The sequence below is a fragment of the Phyllobates terribilis genome, unplaced genomic scaffold (assembly GCF_046119375.1).
Source record: "Phyllobates terribilis strain yellow unplaced genomic scaffold, ASM4611937v1 Scaffold_4__5_contigs__length_816908805, whole genome shotgun sequence".
Taxonomy (NCBI): Eukaryota; Metazoa; Chordata; class Amphibia; order Anura; family Dendrobatidae; genus Phyllobates; species Phyllobates terribilis.
In genome coordinates, this window is record NW_027362764.1 from 292,300,919 (window position 1) to 292,321,071 (window position 20,153).

The 20,153-nt window shown below is 43.3% G+C and overlaps 1 protein-coding gene across 3 annotated transcripts in view; it reads left to right on the forward strand.

The window, feature by feature from the left end:
* The window catches only part of ITGA9 (integrin subunit alpha 9), a 636,829-nt gene that overhangs the window by 482,086 nt on the left and 134,590 nt on the right, over window positions 1–20,153 (forward strand). For all 3 annotated transcript variants that reach the window (XM_073678319.1, XM_073678318.1, XM_073678320.1), the window contains exon 23: window positions 9,192–9,299. In XM_073678319.1, the coding sequence (XP_073534420.1) occupies window positions 9,192–9,299 (108 nt within the window). The remainder of the gene's footprint in view (window positions 1–9,191; window positions 9,300–20,153) is intronic.

Below are 20,153 nucleotides of genomic sequence, written 5' to 3' on the forward strand. Positions count from 1 at the left end.
TCTCATATTTCAAGGGTGCCTTCTCCCAATAGCAGTATTTAAATCTCTCCACAAGTGTTCAATGAGATTTAGATCCAGACTCATTGCTGGCCACTTCAGAACACTCCAGCACTTTGTTTTCATCTATTTCTGGGTGATTCTTGAAGTGTGGGGACATTGTCCTGCTGGAAGACCCATGACCTAGGACACAAACCCAGCTTTCTGACACTGGGAACTACATTGTGACCCAAAATCCTTCTGTCATCTTCAGATTTCATGATGCCTTGCACACAGTCAAGGCACCTAGTGCCAGAGGCAGGAAACCAACCCCAAAACATCTTTGAACCTCCACCATATTTGACTGTAGGTACTGTGTTATTTTCTTTGGAGGACTCATTCTGTTTTCGGTAATGTCAGTGAGCGCGAGCGTGCCTCTCATGCTCTCGGGTGTACTATGCCCCCCCGGCGGGTTGCCTCTTGCCGCTTTTTGGTTGTGAGGGGTGGGGTGTTGCTTTCGAGGGTCAGGCCTGGTGCGGGGCCCTGCCTTGCCTGTGTACTCCTTTCCAGGGGACCTGTCTCAGGACGTTGTACGGTTAGGAGGTAGGATGCCATCGCTCCCTGCGCTAACGCTATTCAGGGGTCACAGGACGTCATGTTCCCCAGTGTCAGCTGTTGCCAGGAGATATGAGACGCTATTTCTCCTAGTTCAGGTATGTGGTGGGAGTATCCTCTGTCTCCACCCTCCTCGTCCCTTTCTCTTTCTCTCTGGGCAGAGGGCAGAGATTGGGCGTTACCTCAGCAGTGTCCAGTGATCCATGAGCGGGATATTTAAACTCGCCATATCCTCTACTGCTGATTATTCAGTTGCGCTTCAGTGGTACGGTTGGTCATTCTTTGGTGGATGTTTCAGCGGTTTATCTCTGGCTCTGGTGTTTGGTCCTCTCTGGTTCCTACATCCTTGCTTTTTCTCCCTGATATCATAGTTTATTTGTTAGGTTTGTTTCTACCTTACCTGTATAGTATTGGTGTGTTTGACCCAACTGTGGCCAGTTTGCCCAGCCACCAGCCACCTCGCTAATAACACCTGGGAGGGGCTCTGCTAAAGTCCCCCTCTCAGTGAGAGCGGGTGAAGGGTACCCCGGCCCTTAAGGGTTTGCATAGCATGATGGCTTGCGCCAAGTGTGTCTGGCATACTGCTGTTGCTGGCCTTCAGTCCTGTCATCCCACTAGTTGAGTGTCACAGGTAGACAGTAGAATGGTGTGCTTTACAAAAATAGCTCTATTTTGGTCTCATCTGTCCACAGATGCTTTCCCAGAAGGATTTTGGCTTACTCATGTACATTTTGACAAACTGCAATCCAGCTTTTCTATGTCTCTGTGTCAGCAATATGGTCCTCCTAGATCTCCTGCCATAGCATTTATTTTCATTCAAATGTCGATGGATAGTTTGCGCTGACACTGATGTTCCCTGAGCCTGCAGGACGGCTTGAATTTTTTTGGAACTTGATTGGGGCTGCTAATCTACCATCCGGACTATCCTGCATTGCAGCCTTTCATCAATTTTTCTCTGCCAGCCATGTCCAGTGAGATTAGCTACAGCGCCATGGGTTCTAAACTTCTTAATTATGTTGCGCACCGTGGGCGAAGAAAGATCAAGATCTCTGAAGATGGACTTGTAACTCTCAGATTGTTGGTATTTTTTCACAATTTTGAATCCCAAGTCCTCAGACAGTTCTCTTCAACTCTGTCTGTTCTCCATGCTTAGTGTGGCACACACAATGCAAAGATTGAGTCAACTTCTCCCCTTTTTATCTGGTTCAGATGTGATTTTCATATTGCCCACACCTGTTACTTGCCACAGGTGAGTTTAAATGAGCATCATATGCTTGAAACAAAGTTGTTTACCTACAATTTTGTAAAGGTGCCAACAATTTTGTCCGGGCCATTTTTGGGGTTGTGTGTGAAATTATGTCTAATTTGCCTTTTTTTCTGTTTTATTTTTGTGTTATTCCACTATGCACAAAGAAAATAAACATGTGTATAACAAAACGTGTAATTTCAATAATTTTTAGAGAGAAATACTTCATTTTCTGGAATAATTTCAAGGGTGTCAACACTTTCAACCATGACTGTACATCTGATTTAATCCTTAGATTGAATTCACATGCTAGCACGCGTATGTAATAGATATGGCACCTGTCCATTATTGTTATTTATTTATTTTTAGAGAACCATTGATTCCATGGTACTATACATGTGAAAAGGGTTTCCATTCAAAATACAAATATAAATTACAATGAACAAAATAATAGTGACAGACTGGTACAGAAGTGGAAGGACCCTGCCCTCATGGGATTACAGTCTACAGCAGGGATGAGCAATTCATTTTCCCGAGGGGCCTCTTGAGAGTCCGTGACTGTTGTAGAGGGCTGAACCAAAAGGCTGAAATGATTTCCTCTCAATCTAACATATTAGTTATAATTGTATCACTTAATATTGGGCTGAATTAAGTATGCTGACATCTCCCTATATACCGTATGAGCTCACACACAGCCCCCCTATATGCTGTATAAGCCCACACACAGTCCCCTATATAAGGTAAGAGCCCACACACAGCCCCCTATATACCGTAAGAGCCCACACACAGCTCCCTATATAATGTAAGAGCCCACACACAGCCCCTACATACTGTATAAACCCCAACATAGTCTCTCTGTATGCAGTATGAGCCCCCATATAGCCTCTCTATATGCAGTATGAGCCCCCACATAGCCTCCGGTATACAGTGCGAGCACCCACATAGCCTCTAATATACAGTATGAACCCCCACATAGCCCCTATATACATTATGAGACCCCACATAGCCCCCTATATACAGTATGAGCCCTCACATAGCCCCCTATATATAGTATGAGCCCCCACATAGCCTCCTATATACAGTATAAGCACCCTGTTTACAGTATGAGTCCTCACATAGCCTCTCTATATACAGTATGAGCCCACTGTATACAATATGAGACCCCACATAGCCCTCTACATATAGTATGAGTCCTTACATAGCCCCCTATGTACAGTATGAGCTCACACATTGCCTCTTAAATATAGTATAAGCCCCCACATACCCCCTGTATACAGTGTGAGGCCCAAATAGCCTCTCTATAAACAGTATGAGCCCCCTGCATACATTATGAGCCCCCACATAGCTCCTATATACAGTTTGAGCCCCACAAGGCCTCCAAAATATAGTATGTGGCCCAACATAGTCTTTTAAATACAGTATGAGCCCCCATATAGCCCCTATATACAGTATGAGCCCCCAAATTGCCTCCTATTTACAGTATGAGGCACCACAAAGCCCGCTATATACAGTGCCTACAAGTAGTATTCAACCCCCTGCAGATTTAGCTGGTTGACACATGCGGAATTAACTTGGCATTGTGACATTTGTACTGTAGATCAGCCTGGAAGTGGGAAATGCACTGCAGCAAATTTTTTTTTTTTTTTTTTTTTAAAAACGTTAAAAGTTAATTCAGAGTGTCATTTATTATTCAACCCCTCAAACCACAAGAATTCTGTTTGGTCCCCCTAAAGTATTAAGAAGTAGTTCAGGCACCAAGAATAATGAGCTTCACATGTGTGGATTAAAGATCTCTTTTGCCAGCCTTGAGACCCTCCCCAAACTTGTGAACAGCACTCAGACATGGTCAACATGGGAAAGACAAAGGAGCATTCCAAGGCCATCAGAGACCAGATCGTGGAGGGTCACAAGGCTGGCAAGGGGTACAAAACCCTTTCCAAGGAGTTGGGCCTACCTGTCTCCACTGTTGGGAGCATCATCCGTAAGTGGAAGGCTTATGGAACTACTGTTAGCCTTCCACGGCCTGGACAGCCTTTGAAAGTGTCCTCCCGTGCCGAGGCCAGGCTTGTCCGAAGAGTCAAGGCTAACCCAAGGACAACATGGAAGGAGCTCCGGGAAGATCTCATGGCAGTGGGGACATTGGTTTCAGTCAATACCATAAGTAACGTACTCCACCGCAATGGTCTCCGTTCCAGACGAGCCCGTAAGGTACCTTTACTTTCAAAGCGTCATGTCAAGGCTCGTCTACAGTTTGCTCATGATCACTTGGAGGACTCTGAGACAGACTGGTTCAAGGTTCTATGGTCTGATGAGACCAAGATCGAGATCTTTGGTGCCAACCACACACGTGACGTTTGGAGACTGGATGGCACTGCATACGACCCCAAGAATACCATCCCTACAGTCAAGCATGGTGGTGGCAGCATCATGCTGTGGGGCTGTTTCTCAGCCAAGGGGCCTGGCCATCTGGTCCGCATCCATGGGAAGATGGAAAGCACGGCCTACCTGGAGATTTTGGCCAAGAACCTCCGCTCCTCCATCAAGGATCTTAAGATGGGTCGTAATTTCATCTTCCAACAAGACAACGACCCAAAGCACACAGCCAAGAAAACCAAGGCCTGGTTCAAGAGGGAAAAAGTCAAGGTGTTGGAGTGGCCTAGTCAGTCTCCTGACCTTAACCCAATTGAAAACTTGTGGAAGGAGCTCAAGAATAAAGTCCACATGAGACACCCAAAGAACCTAGATAACTTGGAGAAGATCTGCATGGAGGAGTGGGCCAAGATAACTCCACAGACCTGTGCCGGCCTGATCAGGTCTTATAAAAGACGATTATTAGCTGTAATTGCAAACAAGGGTTATTCCACAAAATATTAAACATAGGGGTTGTATAATAATTGACCCACACTTTTATGTTTAAAATTTAATAAAATTCAACTGAGCAACATAACTTTTTGGTTTGTAAGATTTATGCTTCTGTTCATAAAACCTACTCTCGTTTGCAGTTTGAAGGCTCTAACTTATTTGCATCTTATCAAACCAGCTAAATATGCAGGGGGTTGAATACTACTTGTAGGCACTGTACATGTAAGCATACCATATAAATATGAAAAAAAAAACAACACATTCTCACCTCATTTCCTTTCCCTCAGTGCTCTGCTCCTTTCTCCGGTGCACTGACTCTCCACACCGCTAATGCATGAAGTGACGTCATCTCGTCAGCTGGCTTAGTTGCACATGCTGATTGGTGGAAGTAGGAGTCGGCGGCTCCATCTTCCACCAATATATTCAACGCTGTCTGCATCCTGAGGATGTGGATAGTGGTTACAGCTGATGAATGGCGGGCGAGGGTATGGTGAGGCCCATGGGCCACTGTTTCAGCTCTTTGGATGTCTTTGTCCTTGGGCTGGACTGGAGCAGCCAGAGGGAGGATGTGGGCCATGGACTGCTCTTTGACCAGCTCTAGTCTGGTGGGTAATGGGGAACGAGACAGTAGATTGGGGGGGGTTCTTCAGTTCCGGTGGTGGTGAGGTGACAGTGGGGTCATTGCAAGCAGTAAGCTTTCTTGAAGAGATGTGTTTTCAAGTTGTGTCTGAAGGTTCTGAATGTTGGCAACAAACGGCCTTGTTGGGTCTTGGGGCACAGAATTCACAGGATCGGGATACTCTGGAGAATTCTTGGAAGCAAATGAAGAGAAATGTACAAGTGTGGAGGAGAGGTGGAGGTCATGGGAGGACCAGAGATTAGGTGTGGGAAGATATCTGGAGATTAGTTCGGAGATATATAGCAGAGACAGATTATGCATGGCTTTGTAGGTGTTAGTGGTGTAAACTGTATCTATTATGAAATTGGGAGTCAATGAAGAGATTTGCATAGCAGAGAGACAGAGGAGTAGTGAGGTAAGAGGCGGCTTAATCTGACAGGAGAGTTTAGGGTGAACTGGAGAGTTGCAAGAATGTTGGTTGGGAGGACACAGTGGAGGATTTTGCAGTAGCGGAGGTGAGAGATGATAAGGGCATGCACTAACATTTCAGAAGATTGAGAGTTCAAGAAGGGACAAATTCTGGAAATATTTTTGAGTTGGAGTCAGCAGGAAGTGGTAAGAGCTTGGATGTGTGGTTTGAAGGACAGGGCAGAGTATAGGGTTATTCCAAGGCAGCGGACTCCCGGTACAGGGAAAAGTGTAATTTTGTTTATAGTGATAGATAGGTCTGGTAGGGGAGTTAAGTGGAAAGGAGGAAAGATGATGAGTTTGATTTTGTCCACATTAAGTTTTAGGAAGCATTATGAAAAGGAGGATATGGCTGATATATACTTTGGGATTCTGGACATCAGAGAAGTGACCTCTGGGCCAAACAAGTAGACTTGAGTGTCATCAGCATATAGATGATACTGGAAGCCACATGACCTTGAGCTGTCCCTGGCCAAAGGTATAAATAGAGAAGAGTAAGGGTCCCAGGATAGAGCCTTGAGGGATGAGATGAGGAAGTAGTATGGCAATGGAGGACGCTAAATGTGCTGTTAGTGAGGTATGGGGAGACACAGGAGAGGATGTGGTCTTTGAGGCAAAGGGAAGAGAGGATCCGTAGTAGGAGGGAGTGGTCGACTATGTCAGAGGCACAGGACAGGTCTAAAAGGAGGAATGTAGAGAATTGTCTGTTAGCTTTGTCGGTAAGTCATTAGTCATTTTGGTTTTGGCAATTTCAATGGAGTGAGGAGGATGGAAGCCTGATTGTAGCTTGTTGAAGAGTGAACTTTCCTCCCACCGCTTATCCACCTCAAAGTGGACACGCTTTTTGAGGAGTTTGGAGGTGAATGAGAGTAGTTATATGGGGCTATAGTTGGACATAGATGTTGGGCCAATGGATTGCTTCTTCTGGATAGATATGATTGTTGCATGTTTGAAAGGAGAAGGAAAGACACCAGAGGTTAATGATGGGTTGAAGAAATGGGTTAGGGCTGGGATATGCAGGGTGGTGAGGTTGGGGAGGAGATGGGTTCGGATAGGGTCAAGAGAACAAGTGATGAGGTCCATTCATACTATCCATTAAAATCATAGACCCATTCATAGAAATGTATGAGTTTAGTGGACAAATAAGACTAAACTCAGACAAGTCTGCTAAAAAAGCTGTGTAAATGCTATCCATTAAAAAAGAAAAACAGATAGCTAACATATAGGAAAATGAGGCTTAAGAATGGGGCCTAAGGCCATATTCAGATAGCGTATTTCATGTTTTTTAAACAGACCATGATGTTTTTTGACGGGATTTTTGCAATGTAATAAAGATAACCCTTTATGTGTATATGAATACACACACACACATACATAAGCAACATCAATAAGGAAACAACACTTCTGTCTGCATCAGTTGAGACTAGAGAACATGCACGGAAATGTGTCCAATGTTTATGTTTTGTTACCAAACGGTAGTGACCACAGGAATTTTTTCCCAGCACTGAAAGAACATGTAGAAATTGTAACATATGTTTGCTCTGGAAATATATAAATCTAGCGCCAAACAACTGCTGTAAAAAAAACCCCCAGAAATATCTAAAGACAAAGAAAGGAGAATTAAGCAAATGCAAAGTGAGCCAGATATATGTTTGTGAGTGTAGTTTAATATACAATTGTTTGATTCAGTTAGGAAGAAAATTAATTAATATGTAACAAAAACGATGATTGCAATGAAATAATAACTAATTCACTTTGTCTGTTGGTGTTTCCTAAAAATCAATATAAACACAAAATTCTCAAATTGGGAATAACTTTACCATACCACATGCAGTTAAACTGTACCTCAGCAGTGGTGCACATCAGTATTACATATTCCTATACTTATGCTGTTGGGCTAGGACTGGAATGACAAACATTGTGTAAGTAATTGAAGAGGCATTCTAGTCGAAAAGATTTTTTTCTTCTAGCCACTCTATAGGTGATAAATACTAGATAGGTGGGAGTCTGATCGCTGGGACCTCCACTCTTTGCAAGAAAGGAACCCCCATATCACTGTTCTCCCATCCTGCAAAACCATGAATAGGAGGATTTAGAATAGAGCAGCAGTCAGCAATGATAGAAACATCCAAGTGCTGTGTTCAGATATTTTATCAAGTTGATTTTTTGGGGGAACCCATCAGAGGGAACCATGCCGATCTTCAGATTGTGGGTCCCTAATACCATGTACAATGCAGTGAACAGTAATTTGAATGGAGCACCTTTTTGCACACTGTAAAGCACAGTAATGTAAACTCTTTGTGGACCATAGCTCTTAGGACACTCATCTACTATATAATTGGCTTATCCCGTCTGTCTGTCCGTCCAGGAAATCCTGCGTCGCTGATTGGTCCGGCCGCGGCCAATCAGCGATGCGGGATTTCAGAACAAGATGGCGGCCGTTAGCGGCTCATCTGCCCCATGGAGGTCAGCGGTGATGCAGCCGGGAGATGACCAGCGTTAGCCGGTCATCTCCCGGCTGCTCGCAGCAGAAGTACCCCGACCGGCTGCCTAGGCGGCGCCGCTCCCCGGTCCTCCCTTCACACTTGCCATCGGGAGATCAGCGGCCCTAGCCGCTGATCTCCCGACGGTAGCCGCATGGAGGTCAGCGGCGATGCAGCCAGGAGATGACCGGCGCTAGCTTGCAGCGGAAGTACCTGCACAGGCAGCGCCGCTCCCCGGTCCTCACTAACACGGTTCGCTGATTGGTCGCGGCCGGCGGCCGCATACATATTCTAGAATACCCGATGCGTTAGAATCGGGCCACCATCTAGTCCTAAACATAAACATAATAATAAACAGGAGGTTAGATAAATGACCAGCTATTTCATGACAAATGACCAGAATTTGTGTTGTTTTATTAGGCAGGAATGTCAAGCTTTTGGATATGTTTTAGATCATCTGTGGGCACAACCATATGTTCTGTATGCCCCCTTCTATGTAATACATCTGCAATACAATACTTTATTTTTGAGAAGTCATGAAACATCTGGATCCTTCTTTTTAGAATGGAGAAAACAGAGTTTCTGAGCCAAAAATGAAACTCTGTTCAATTGTAAGCTTCTATCATGTGTACTCATTTTGTTCAGGACTTGTGGTTGTTGGATTACCTTTAACCTGTGTAATTCATTTCATCCATAAGGAATTTGTTAGTGCCATTTGATTTAATAATAAAGCAATTTAGTTATTCAGCGGTAACCTTACAAAAATTAATATTGTATAATACCAAAACACTTGACTGCTATTGGTGGCAGAAGAGGCTATCCTTTTCCAGCTATATACATTTGTGTTTCCTTTCACTAATCATCTATGTGTAAACCTTTGGAGATTTCTTTCTGTTTATATGCAGATGGTCTATGATTTCAGGTTTACAATGCTGGACCTAGTACTTTGCCTGGATCGGCTATCAAAATATTGTTTCCCAATCACCTTTCTGCTTCTGGAGCTGAGATGTTCCTTATCCAAGACGTTATAGTAAGTGTAGTGTTTTATTATCATTTTATGTTTAACTGTCATCACGACTATCGTAAAGTGAGTACAAAACAGCCATGTGATGCTGAGTCCACATGTGGAAATCATAACCGAAAACTACATGGAACTGGTGAGTAAAATTGTTTGAATTAAAGGCTTGTCCAGGTAAAATGTGCTGAAAAAGGTACATTATACATCTTACTAAACGCCTTAATGATCTCAGGTGTCCTAGGCTTCTCCCTCCCCCTGAATATCCTAATGGAACAACATGATGCAGAAATGAAGCAGAAAATTTCTGCAGCGTTTCTGCATGTTGTTGGCAGTCAAAAACACTTGTGGATTTTACACGCGTTTTTTAAGCGTTTTTGCAGCGTTTTTACATGCGGATTTGAGTTGCAATTTTCAAATGCATTGTGACCTCAAATCCGCATGCGGAAACGCACACATAATGGACATGCTGCGGATTTTTCTGCAAGGAAAATCCGCTGCGGAAAATTCCGCAGCATGGGCACAGAACATGCAGATTTTCATTGGGGATCATGGGGCACAGATTACCAAGCATTTTGCAAGCATTTACACTGCGGAAAATCCACATCAAAAACGCTTGAAAAACGCATAGTGGGCACGCAGCCTTAAAGGGAATCTATCACCAGGCAGATTGCAACCTAATCTGAGAGCAGCATAATATAGTGAGAGTCTCTGATTCCAGCGATGTGTCACTTACTGGGTTGCTTGTTCTACTTTTTATAAAATCACTGTTTTATCAGCTGGAGATTATCACTAGTGGACTAGTAAACCTCCTGCCATGTAGTCTTCCATAATCATCACTGATTGACAGCTTTCTGCCTATGCACAGTATAAACAGAAAGCTGTCAGTCAGTGGTGGGGGCGGGGTTATAAAGAGCTCAGCATTTAGAGAACTGCTAGATCGGCAGTAGATAAAATGTTGATTTTATCAAAACAACAGCAAGCAGCTCAGTAAGTGATACATCACTGGAATCAGGGTATCTTCCCCTACATCATGCTGCTTTCAGATTACATAGCAAAAAACTTCTGACAGATTCCTCCAACAGGGCCCATCCTTTCTGCAGTCATGTGAATGTAATGTATACCATACTGTGCTCATACCTTATTTTAAACACATGGTACAAACATAGACAGTAATATATCGTGATTTGGGTTATTAATGTTCTTTATTAAAACTGCATGTGCACTGTGAGAGATGTTTTTCAGCACGATCATCTGTCTGCATGCAATTTACCTGCTGTTTCTTAGTAAGTGTTTTGCTGTTGAGTTTGACAACTGGTTTTGAAATGAAGCAAATGTAAAAGCATAACTATAGTAAAATACTCTACGCTGGAAGCAGGAATAGTTCTGATGTGCCTCAGTGCTCTCTTTTTAGGCATTATAAGGTCTCTTGGAAAATCTCTTAACAAAGGATTAGTTATGGGAAAGAAGCCAAAGTCTTAGATGTCTGAAAGGAATCTGAGTGTATCTGTATTGATTAAAACAGCTTGAAGTGTTTAGAAGACGACAGTTAAGCGGACATATCTCCATTTAACCCGCTAGTAGGATTAAGTTAAGACAGGAGAGAAGGTACAGTAGGATCACAGTTTTGTACATATGCACTGTGAGATTCCTAATGAAATTATGACCAATTTTAGCTAAAAAGTGTAACCACAACATACCAAATTTACATTAGGAGACTTACGGGCCGAGCAGTGGTAACCTGGGAATTTAATTTGTAACCATTATTTTAATTTTTTCGGTAAATCAATAGGTACACATGAAGTTGCTTATTTTCTTGTGTCCTATTGATTTCTGAAATATAAATTAAAATGGTGGTCACGCTTTAAATATGCAAATAGCCTCTTCAGAAAGGAAGAGGATTTGAACTCTAGCACCACCTTTTACTGGCTATTTACATTTCCAGAGGAGCATTGCTTGGCCTAAAAGTCTCTTTACAAGAGCTTGGCACTCTCTACAAGGAGAAACATTCCCCCTGTCATCTAGCCAGATCAGATCTCTTGCTTTGCACTGATGAGGGGCAAAACCCCCAAAATACTTGTCTGTCATGTGGCAAAGCTCATTAAAGGGTTGTTATGCGCTACAGTTCAAGTCCTCTTCACTGAAGAAGCTATTTGCAAAATTTGCCAATGAAATGCATTATAATTCCTCACTAATTCATTTTCTTATTTGTGGGTGTGAGTGAAAAACAGAGGCCATCTTGATAACTTCTTCTTGCCAACCAAGCAGCAGAGTCCTTGGAAGCAAGTCCTTTAGGATTATCTTACATAATGTATATATCATGGCTTTCTTGAATCTTGCCGAGCTCTTCTTGCTTAGAAAGATTGTCTCACTGACTTTAGTTGTGAGTGTTGAATATCAGTCAGTTTGCAACCTAGAAAGGTCCAATCAGATGTTTTCTATTGACTAGATTGTACCAATGTCACTCTCCTGACTGCTAAATTTTGGCCATGAAAATGCACACTATCATGTCTCCCCTGTATTTCCCAAGTACTCTTCTTCAATTCTCTTCCTTTGAGAGAAACCGAGTGAGACTAGTCAGCACTCGACCACAAGCATGTAAATCACATACATGCAGTCACGTGGCTGCCCACCCGCACTGGTATTACAGCAGAATCTTCACAATTTGGCGGCCTGCAGAGTTTTCTTCTGAGACCAGACAACCACTTTAAAAGGCAGTTTCTATGAAATTACTTAAGGAACTTGCAAAAACATGGTCTGAACATATCCCAGTTGCCGGGAAGAAAGCAAAAGAGTATACAGACAGGATAGCATGGGATCACAGTTGATTGTTTCTCTTAAGTCACGGCCCCACTATCAGTATTTGGTCAGTATTCAGTCAGTATTTTTTCTCAGGAGCCAAAACCAGGAGTTGGTGATAAATGCAGAATTGGTGACTTGTTTCTATTATACTTTTCCTCTGATTGTTCCTCATCTGGTTTTGGCTCACACTCCTGAGATAAAATACTGACCAAATACAGATAGTGGGGCTATGGCCTTAGGTAAAGCATTTCCCTGCCTGTTTAAAAAAATGTTTACCTTGCAGAAAGAATCAGCTGAGATCCCCTGCTGTCCTGTCTGTATCCTCTTTTGCTCTCTCCCCCGCCCAGGAGATGTGGTATGATCAGACCATGTACCTGCACAGTCAGACAAAGCCATTACACAGTACACAGGGAAACATTTAAAAAAAATATGCTTTGTTCATGGGAAAACCCCTTTAAGGCTAGGTCAGAACACATTGCCTAGTTGACCATTAACATAGTAAGAATTATTAGCCAATTTGTATTTTTGATGAATAACTTTATTATTGAATAGCTACAGTGCAGCCAGTTATTCCAAAAGGGTAATAAACCTGAATACTTAAAGAGGTGCTCCACTACTTTGTATAATGCCCCCATCGATTTACACCTTTTAACTAAGTATTTTTGTAAATACCTTCTGCTGCCATATGTGCCTGTGAGCGACATTTTACCGCACGTCACAATCCGATATCCAGCCCACGCTTTCCCTCTTTCCTCTGCTCTCCCCCCACACTGCTACCTAGTTAGAAAAATTAGATATGTATTGTTCTTGGAATAGAACGAAGAATAAGCAAAAAAAAAAGCTTTGGTGTTTAAGACCCAACTAGGCCTGGTCCTTAAAGAATTAATGAATGTTGCTCCAAACATAACATTAAAAAGTGTGAAAATATCATAGCTTTAGGCCTCATTCAGATGTCCTCACATCACATACATGTTGTAGTCTACCGTGCTGTTTACAACCTGCGTTTTTTTGTAGATTGAGTAATTTTTGATCTGAGTCATGGATCAAAATTAGACATTAGTCTATGAGTCACAAAAAGCAAAGCCACACTAAGAAGAATTAAAATTCCCCCAAAGATTCAAGAAAAAACACAGCAAAAAATGGCAGCGGTGTTTACCTGCCCAGATCTTCAAAGCCAAATGCACTACCAGGATGCAGCAGACCCACATAAAGATGGCGGCTACACAGGTGCAAAATACTGATGAGACAACCACTCACAACCTACCATTTCATGAAGGGGGGTGATTGCTTAGTATTAGAATTGCACACAAAAAGGCTTGTATAGGGTGCTGTTCACACAAGGGTAGCGCACAGTATCCGGCTTTTTCATTAGTCTATGAGTCATTGAAAAATCAGTGACTGCACACATTGCTCGCTTTGTTCAACGTTATATTGGATAAGAAAAGCTTTGTAATTCATTTATTTATTTTTTTCATATGAGAAAATCACTAATTTGGCAACAGATGGCTGTCCGTAAACTGAAGAGCAATTAGGCTGCGTGCCCATTATGCGTTTTTCAAGCGTTTTTGTCGCGGAATTTCCACAGCGAAAACGCTTAAAAAACGCTTGGTAATACGTGCCCCATGTTCCCCAATGATAATCTGCATGTGCTGTGCACATGCTGCGGAAATTTCCGCTGCGGATTATCATTGCGGAAAAATACACAGCATGTCCATTAATTTTGCGGACACACAGCGTAATTGCCGCCATTGACTTGCATTGGAACGCATGACATCCGCATGACTACATGTGCACATGCGGATATGAAGCGATTCAATGTGCTTATGGTACCCAGGCCTGGAGAAGAGGAGACTCTCATCCAGACCCGGGTACCATGGTACCTGTAGAATAATGAATTTAAAATAAAAAATAAAGATTATACTTACCTTCCGATGTCCCCCGGCCTCCTCAGCGATGCGTCCGGTCTCTTGTACGGCTCGCGGTGGTGTGAGGACCTGACATGACATAATTTAGTCATGTTACAGGTCACGTGACCGCTGACGTCGGCGGTCGCGTGACCTGTCACATGATTTAATGACGTCATGGCAGGTCCTTTTACACAACCGCGAGACATCAGGGAGACCAGACGCATCGGAGAAGGAGACCATGGGCCATCGGAAGGTGAGTATAATGTTTATTTTTTCTTTTTTACCATTCTTATTCTTTTTTTTTAACTATTACTTGGTCACACTATATAAAATCCATGCCAGTTGCATGGATTTATATAGTGTGACCTAGTTGTCACAAGCACTTTCCAAGTGATGCTAATCGCTTGGAAAGCGCTTGTCAACCCGCATGCGGAAATGCATGCAAAAACGCTTCACAAACGCTTCTACCTGTCAGGAAAAACGCATGTAAAATCCGCATGCGTTTTTTGCTGCCAGGGAACAGCGGAAAAAATATGCAGCATTTCTGCATCGTGGGCATATAGCAGGAGAATCAGTCACCAAACCCGTCCCAATGTCCGCTGGATTGGACAAAGAATGTGAGGGACAACCAGATGCTGAAGATGCCGAAGCAGATGGATCCGGTGAGGAAAGCTGGAAAAAGTCCTCGGATTCCTCCTCTGCTTGCTCTGTGTTTGTGTCCTCTTCTGCTGTTGGGGCCATGATGTTTCCTTCAGTTCTGTATATAATAAAAGGTAAATCCCAATGTAAATACAACATTTTTGGAAACATTTCAATTAATATGTTTTGGGAATTTACCTCCGCAAACTCCTACTGGTTAGTATGAAGGCCAGCTCGTCCGCAAAAGGAAATTTTCTTTTTTTGGGTGATGAGCCACTTTGCACCGACTGGTGATACTTCACCAGCCGGTCGGTGACCGATCTCCACCGATTTTTAATATCATACACTGCAATAACACAACCAAAACAATTTATGAACTGCTTTCACACCAAAAAGTGCAATTATAAATAGATATAAAAATAAGTGTAAAAATCAAAACTTACTAATTTCCTCTTGGGCATCACGTTCAGCATTCACCCACTGGGGATACATTTGGCTCAACACAGAGGCCCAGGCGTCTTTTTTCTTCTGCTTGTCTTTGTAGTCAGGACTAGCTCGGTCCCATATTTCGGGATATTTTTCAATCTACAGTGAATAATAACGTGTGTGAATATTATTTTAAAAACAAAATGGAGGAATAATAGATTAACCCCAAAAAAAAAATTAAATAAACATATGGAGATATGTACGCACACACACCAACACTAACCCCTCACCTATATTGTACGGTTCTTTCACACGTCAATCTCCGGGACGAGTGTTGATGCCATTTTCCACACACAGCGGAGACCCACACACAGACCCATTGCAAAGCATGCTCGGTCACACTTATCTGTACTAACGTGGATATGTGGACATGAGAAATCAACCTTACAGCGTATGCAGGAGCTTTCAGTGAATGAACCTACATACACTGTACAATAATCTTTCACTTTAATAAAATCTTTTAACCCAAAAAAATAAGTGGGCTCACGCATAGCTTTAATAAATAGCAAAGGGAAAGCAGACGGTTGTTGGCTGATGTTATAGTCTGTGAAGTAGCCAATAACCATGGACCCTTCCTTTGCTATTAATACCAGGCCGCAGCAGTTAGCTTAGCCTTTACTGGCTACTATATAGGAAGCCCCCCCCCAAAAAAAAGTGACATGGGGTCCCCCTATAAATTGTAGCCAGCAAAGCCTAGCCACTTTGCCTTTTCTGGCTACTATTTATGAAGACCCCCCCCAAAAAAAAGTGACATGGGGTCCCCCTATAAATTGTAGCCAGCAAAGGCTAGCCGCTTTGCCTTTTCTGGCCACTATATAAGAAGACCCCCCCCCAAAAAATGACATGGGGTCCCCCTATAAATTGTAGCCAGCAAAGGCTAGCCGCTTTGCCTTTTCTGGCTACTATTTATGAAGACCCCCCCCAAAAAAATGACATGGGGTCCCCCTATAAATTGTAGCCAGCAAAGGCTAGCCGCTTTGCCTTTTCTGGCTACTATTTATGAAGACCCCCCCAAAAAAAATGACATGGGGTCCCCCTATAAATTGTAGCCAGCAAAGGCTAGCCGCTTTGCCTTTTCTGGCCACTATATAAGAAGACCCCCCCCAAAAAAATTACATGGGGTCCCCCTATAAATTGTAGCCAGCAAAGGCTAGCCGCTTTGCCTTTTCTGGCCACTATATAAGAAGACCCCCCCAAAAAAAATGACATGGGGTCCCCCTATAAATTGTAGCCAGCAAAGGCTAGCCGCTTTGCCTTTTCTGGCCACTATATAAGAAGACCCCCCCAAAAAAAATTACATGGGGTCCCCCTATAAATTGTAGCCAGCAAAGGCTAGCCGCTTTGCCTTTTCTGGCCACTATATAAGAAGACCCCCCCAAAAAAAATTACATGGGGTCCCCCTATAAATTGTAGCCAGCAAAGGCTAGCCGCTTTGCCTTTTCTGGCCACTATATAAGAAGACCCCCCCAAAAAAAATTACATGGGGTCCCCCTATAAATTGTAGCCAGCAAAGGCTAGCCACTTTGCCTTTTCTGGCTACTATTTATGAAGACCCCCCCAAAAAAAATGACATGGGGTCCCCCTATAAATTGTAGCCAGCAAAGGCTAGGCGGACAGCTGCGACCTGATATTAATAGCCTAGAAAGGGGCCATGGTTATAGGCCCCCTCCCAGGCTATAATATCAGCCCTCAGCTGCCCCAGATTTGGCGCATCATATTTGTGCGCCAAATCTGGCACTTAGCCTCGCTCTTCCACGCTGCCCTGGTGCGGTGGCAGGGGGTAATAGTGGTGGGGTTCATGTCAGCGCCAGCTGACATGTAGCCCAGGTTAGTAATGATGGGCGTCAATAAGACACCCCCATTACTAACCTACAAAGTGTTAAAAAGAAAAAAGACAAACACCCAGAAAAAAATAATTTATTTGAAATAAAACACAATTTTATTTAATTCTAATTTTACTAAAAAAAAAAAAAATAGTTACCTGTCCACGTTCCTGCGCTGATCTCCCATGCACAGCTGTCACATCTGGAGATGTGACAGCTGTCATGGCTGCTGTAAGCTCACACTGCCGGGAACACGTCCGCTCCCAGCAGCATGAGCCCCTGACTGAGGTCACCGGAGTGCATTCAGTCAGCGCTGCTCCGGTGACCTCCTTTACAGCCCTGTTGTACCGTGGGAATTTCTCACGATACAGCGGGGCCGTAAAGCAGATCACCGGAGCAGCGCTGCCTGAACTCCGGCGAACCCGTTCATTCTAGCGGCGGCAGCGGTTCAGAGCGGTCACATTCTATGTGGCTGCTCTGAACTGGAGATCTTCGTGGGACACTCGTGGACTGCTACGGAGGGGTAAGGATAAGGTTGTGGTTTATTATTTTATATTTTATTACAGGAGATCGATGGCTTCGGGGAATTAGGTGTCTAGGTGAGTATAGGTGTAGTTTTTTATTTTTTACTTTATTTTAGGGGCGATCGGCGGGGACAGGTAATGTATGAACTAATTTATTTTAGGTAACCACTGGCCACCAATGAAAAAAAAGGGGGCAGTAGATTACATATTATTGGGGCCAATAAAAAAAAAACTTTAATAATGATAGCACCCCCCCCAAAAAAAAAAAAATAGGGGGGGGGGATAGGGTCAATAATATATGGAGGCACATATGGGGGCTATTAAATTTAATTTTGGGGCACATTTTACAGCAGGATCAGTCTGATGGGAACTACTGCTCCCATCGAGCTGATCCTGCTGGCAGGAGTGGACGGGGGACAGACATAGGCCGATGGGAGTAGTAGTGTCACATCGGCCTATGTCTGCCTGCTGACACCCGCGCACACAGACCCCACACAGACCCCACACAGACACATACAGACACATACAGACCCCACACAGACACATACAGACCACATACACACCACACAGACACATACAGACACTTACCACACTAATCATGAATCCCACGTTGACATTCATCCGCTTGTACCATCCCACGTTAGCAGCCATGATCCTGAGAGACGGGAATATTATGGGATTCTCGTCTTCCTGGATTATGGGATGCTCATGGGATGGATGGATGGAACGCCCAATTGTGACGTCACTTCCTATTTGCTGCGGTTTTGAGGTACAAGACCGCAGCAAATGCGCTTCACTTCCGCAATTATTTTTACATATTTGCGGATTTGAAGCGGCCCAATGCAAGTCAATGGCTGCGATTACGCCGCGCTTCCGCAAAATTAAATGACATGCTGCGGATTTTTCCGCGGAGCATAAACGCAGCGGAAAAAACCGCAGCGTGGGCATTGACAGTGCGGCTTCTCATTGAGGACCATGGGGGGCGGATTACCAAGCATTTTTGGAGCGTTTATGCTGCGGAAATTCCGCAGCATATACGCTTGAAAAATGCTACGTGGGCACACAGCCTTAGAGATTTTCATTACTTTTATTACGATATATATACAAATGCACAGATCTAACCTGGGAGGACTATACAGTAATGGCCAATGTCAAAAGTTTGCTGCTTCCATTATTTTAGATCTTTTCAGATGTTCCTATGGTTACTGAAGTACAATTATAAGCTTTTCATAATGGGGAATTCATCAGATAAAATAACTATACCTCAGTTCTCTGCAGTCCACTCCATGTACTTCCTGAAAAGTTAATTTCTCTGATGAAGCCCCCTTCAGAATGTTTGGGACGTCTGAAAAAATGATTGTCCGGAGAAGAAAAGATGAGCTCTACCATGAATCCTGTGTCATGCTAACAATAAAGCATTATGAGGGGTGGCTTTTCATCCAGAGAAGTGGGATCACTTACAATTTTGCCTAAGAACACTGCCATGAATATAGAATGGTGCCTAAACATCCTACAAGAGCAACGTCTCCCAATAATCCAGGAACAATTTGGTGATGAACAGTGCCTTTTCCAGCATGATGGAGAAACTAGTCACAAGTTAAAAGTGATAAGTAACAGCTCAATCCCCAACTATAACTGAATGGATTGCGCTCATTAATGCTACAGGTGCATCTCACTAAATTAGAATATCATCAAAAAGTTAATTTATTTCAGTTCTTCAATACAAAACATGAAACTCGTATATTATATAGAGTCATTACAAACAGAGTGATCTATTTCAAGTGTTTATTTCTGTTAATGTTGATGATTATGGCTTACAGCCAATGAAAACACAAAAGTCATTATCTCGGTAAATTGGAATAATTAACAAAAACACCTGTAAAGGCTTCCTAAGCGTTTAAAAAGGTCCCTTAGTCTGTTTCCATAAACTCCACAATCATGGTGTAGACTGCTGATTTGACAGATGTCCAGAAGGCAGTCATTGACACTACCGTTTTTTTTCCTCCAAAATTTTGGAGGAAAATGGAGGGTGCGTCTTATGGTCCGAATGTTGCTGGGGGGTATATACAGTATAGACCAAAAGTTTGGACACACCTCATTTAAAGATTTTTCTGTGTCTTTGTGCGACGCAGAAAAGGTGAACGGATGGACTCTACATGCCTGGTTCCCACCATGAAGCATGGAGGAGGAGGTGTGATGGTGTGGGGGTGCTTTGCTGGTGACACTGTTGGGATTTCTTCAAAATTGAAGGCATACTGAACCAGCATGGCTACCACAGCATCTTGCAGCGGCATGCTATTCCATCTGGTTTGCGTTTAGTTGGACAATCATTTATTTTTCAACAGGACAATGACCCCAAACACACCTCCAGGCTGTGTAAGGGCTATTTGACCAAGAAGGAGAGTGATGGGGTGCTACGCCAGATGACCTGGCCTCCACAGTCACCAGACCTGAACCCAATCGAGATGGTTTGGGGTGAGCTGGACTGCAGAGTGAAGGCGAAAGGGCCAACAAGTGCTAAGCATCTCTGAGAACTCCTTCAAGATTGTTGGAAGACCATTTCCGGTGACTACCTCTTGAAGCTCATCAAGAGAATGCCAAGAGTGTGCAAAGCAGTCATCAAAGCAAAAGGTGGCTACTTTGAAGAACCTAGAATATAAGTCATATTTTCAGTTGTTTCACACTTTT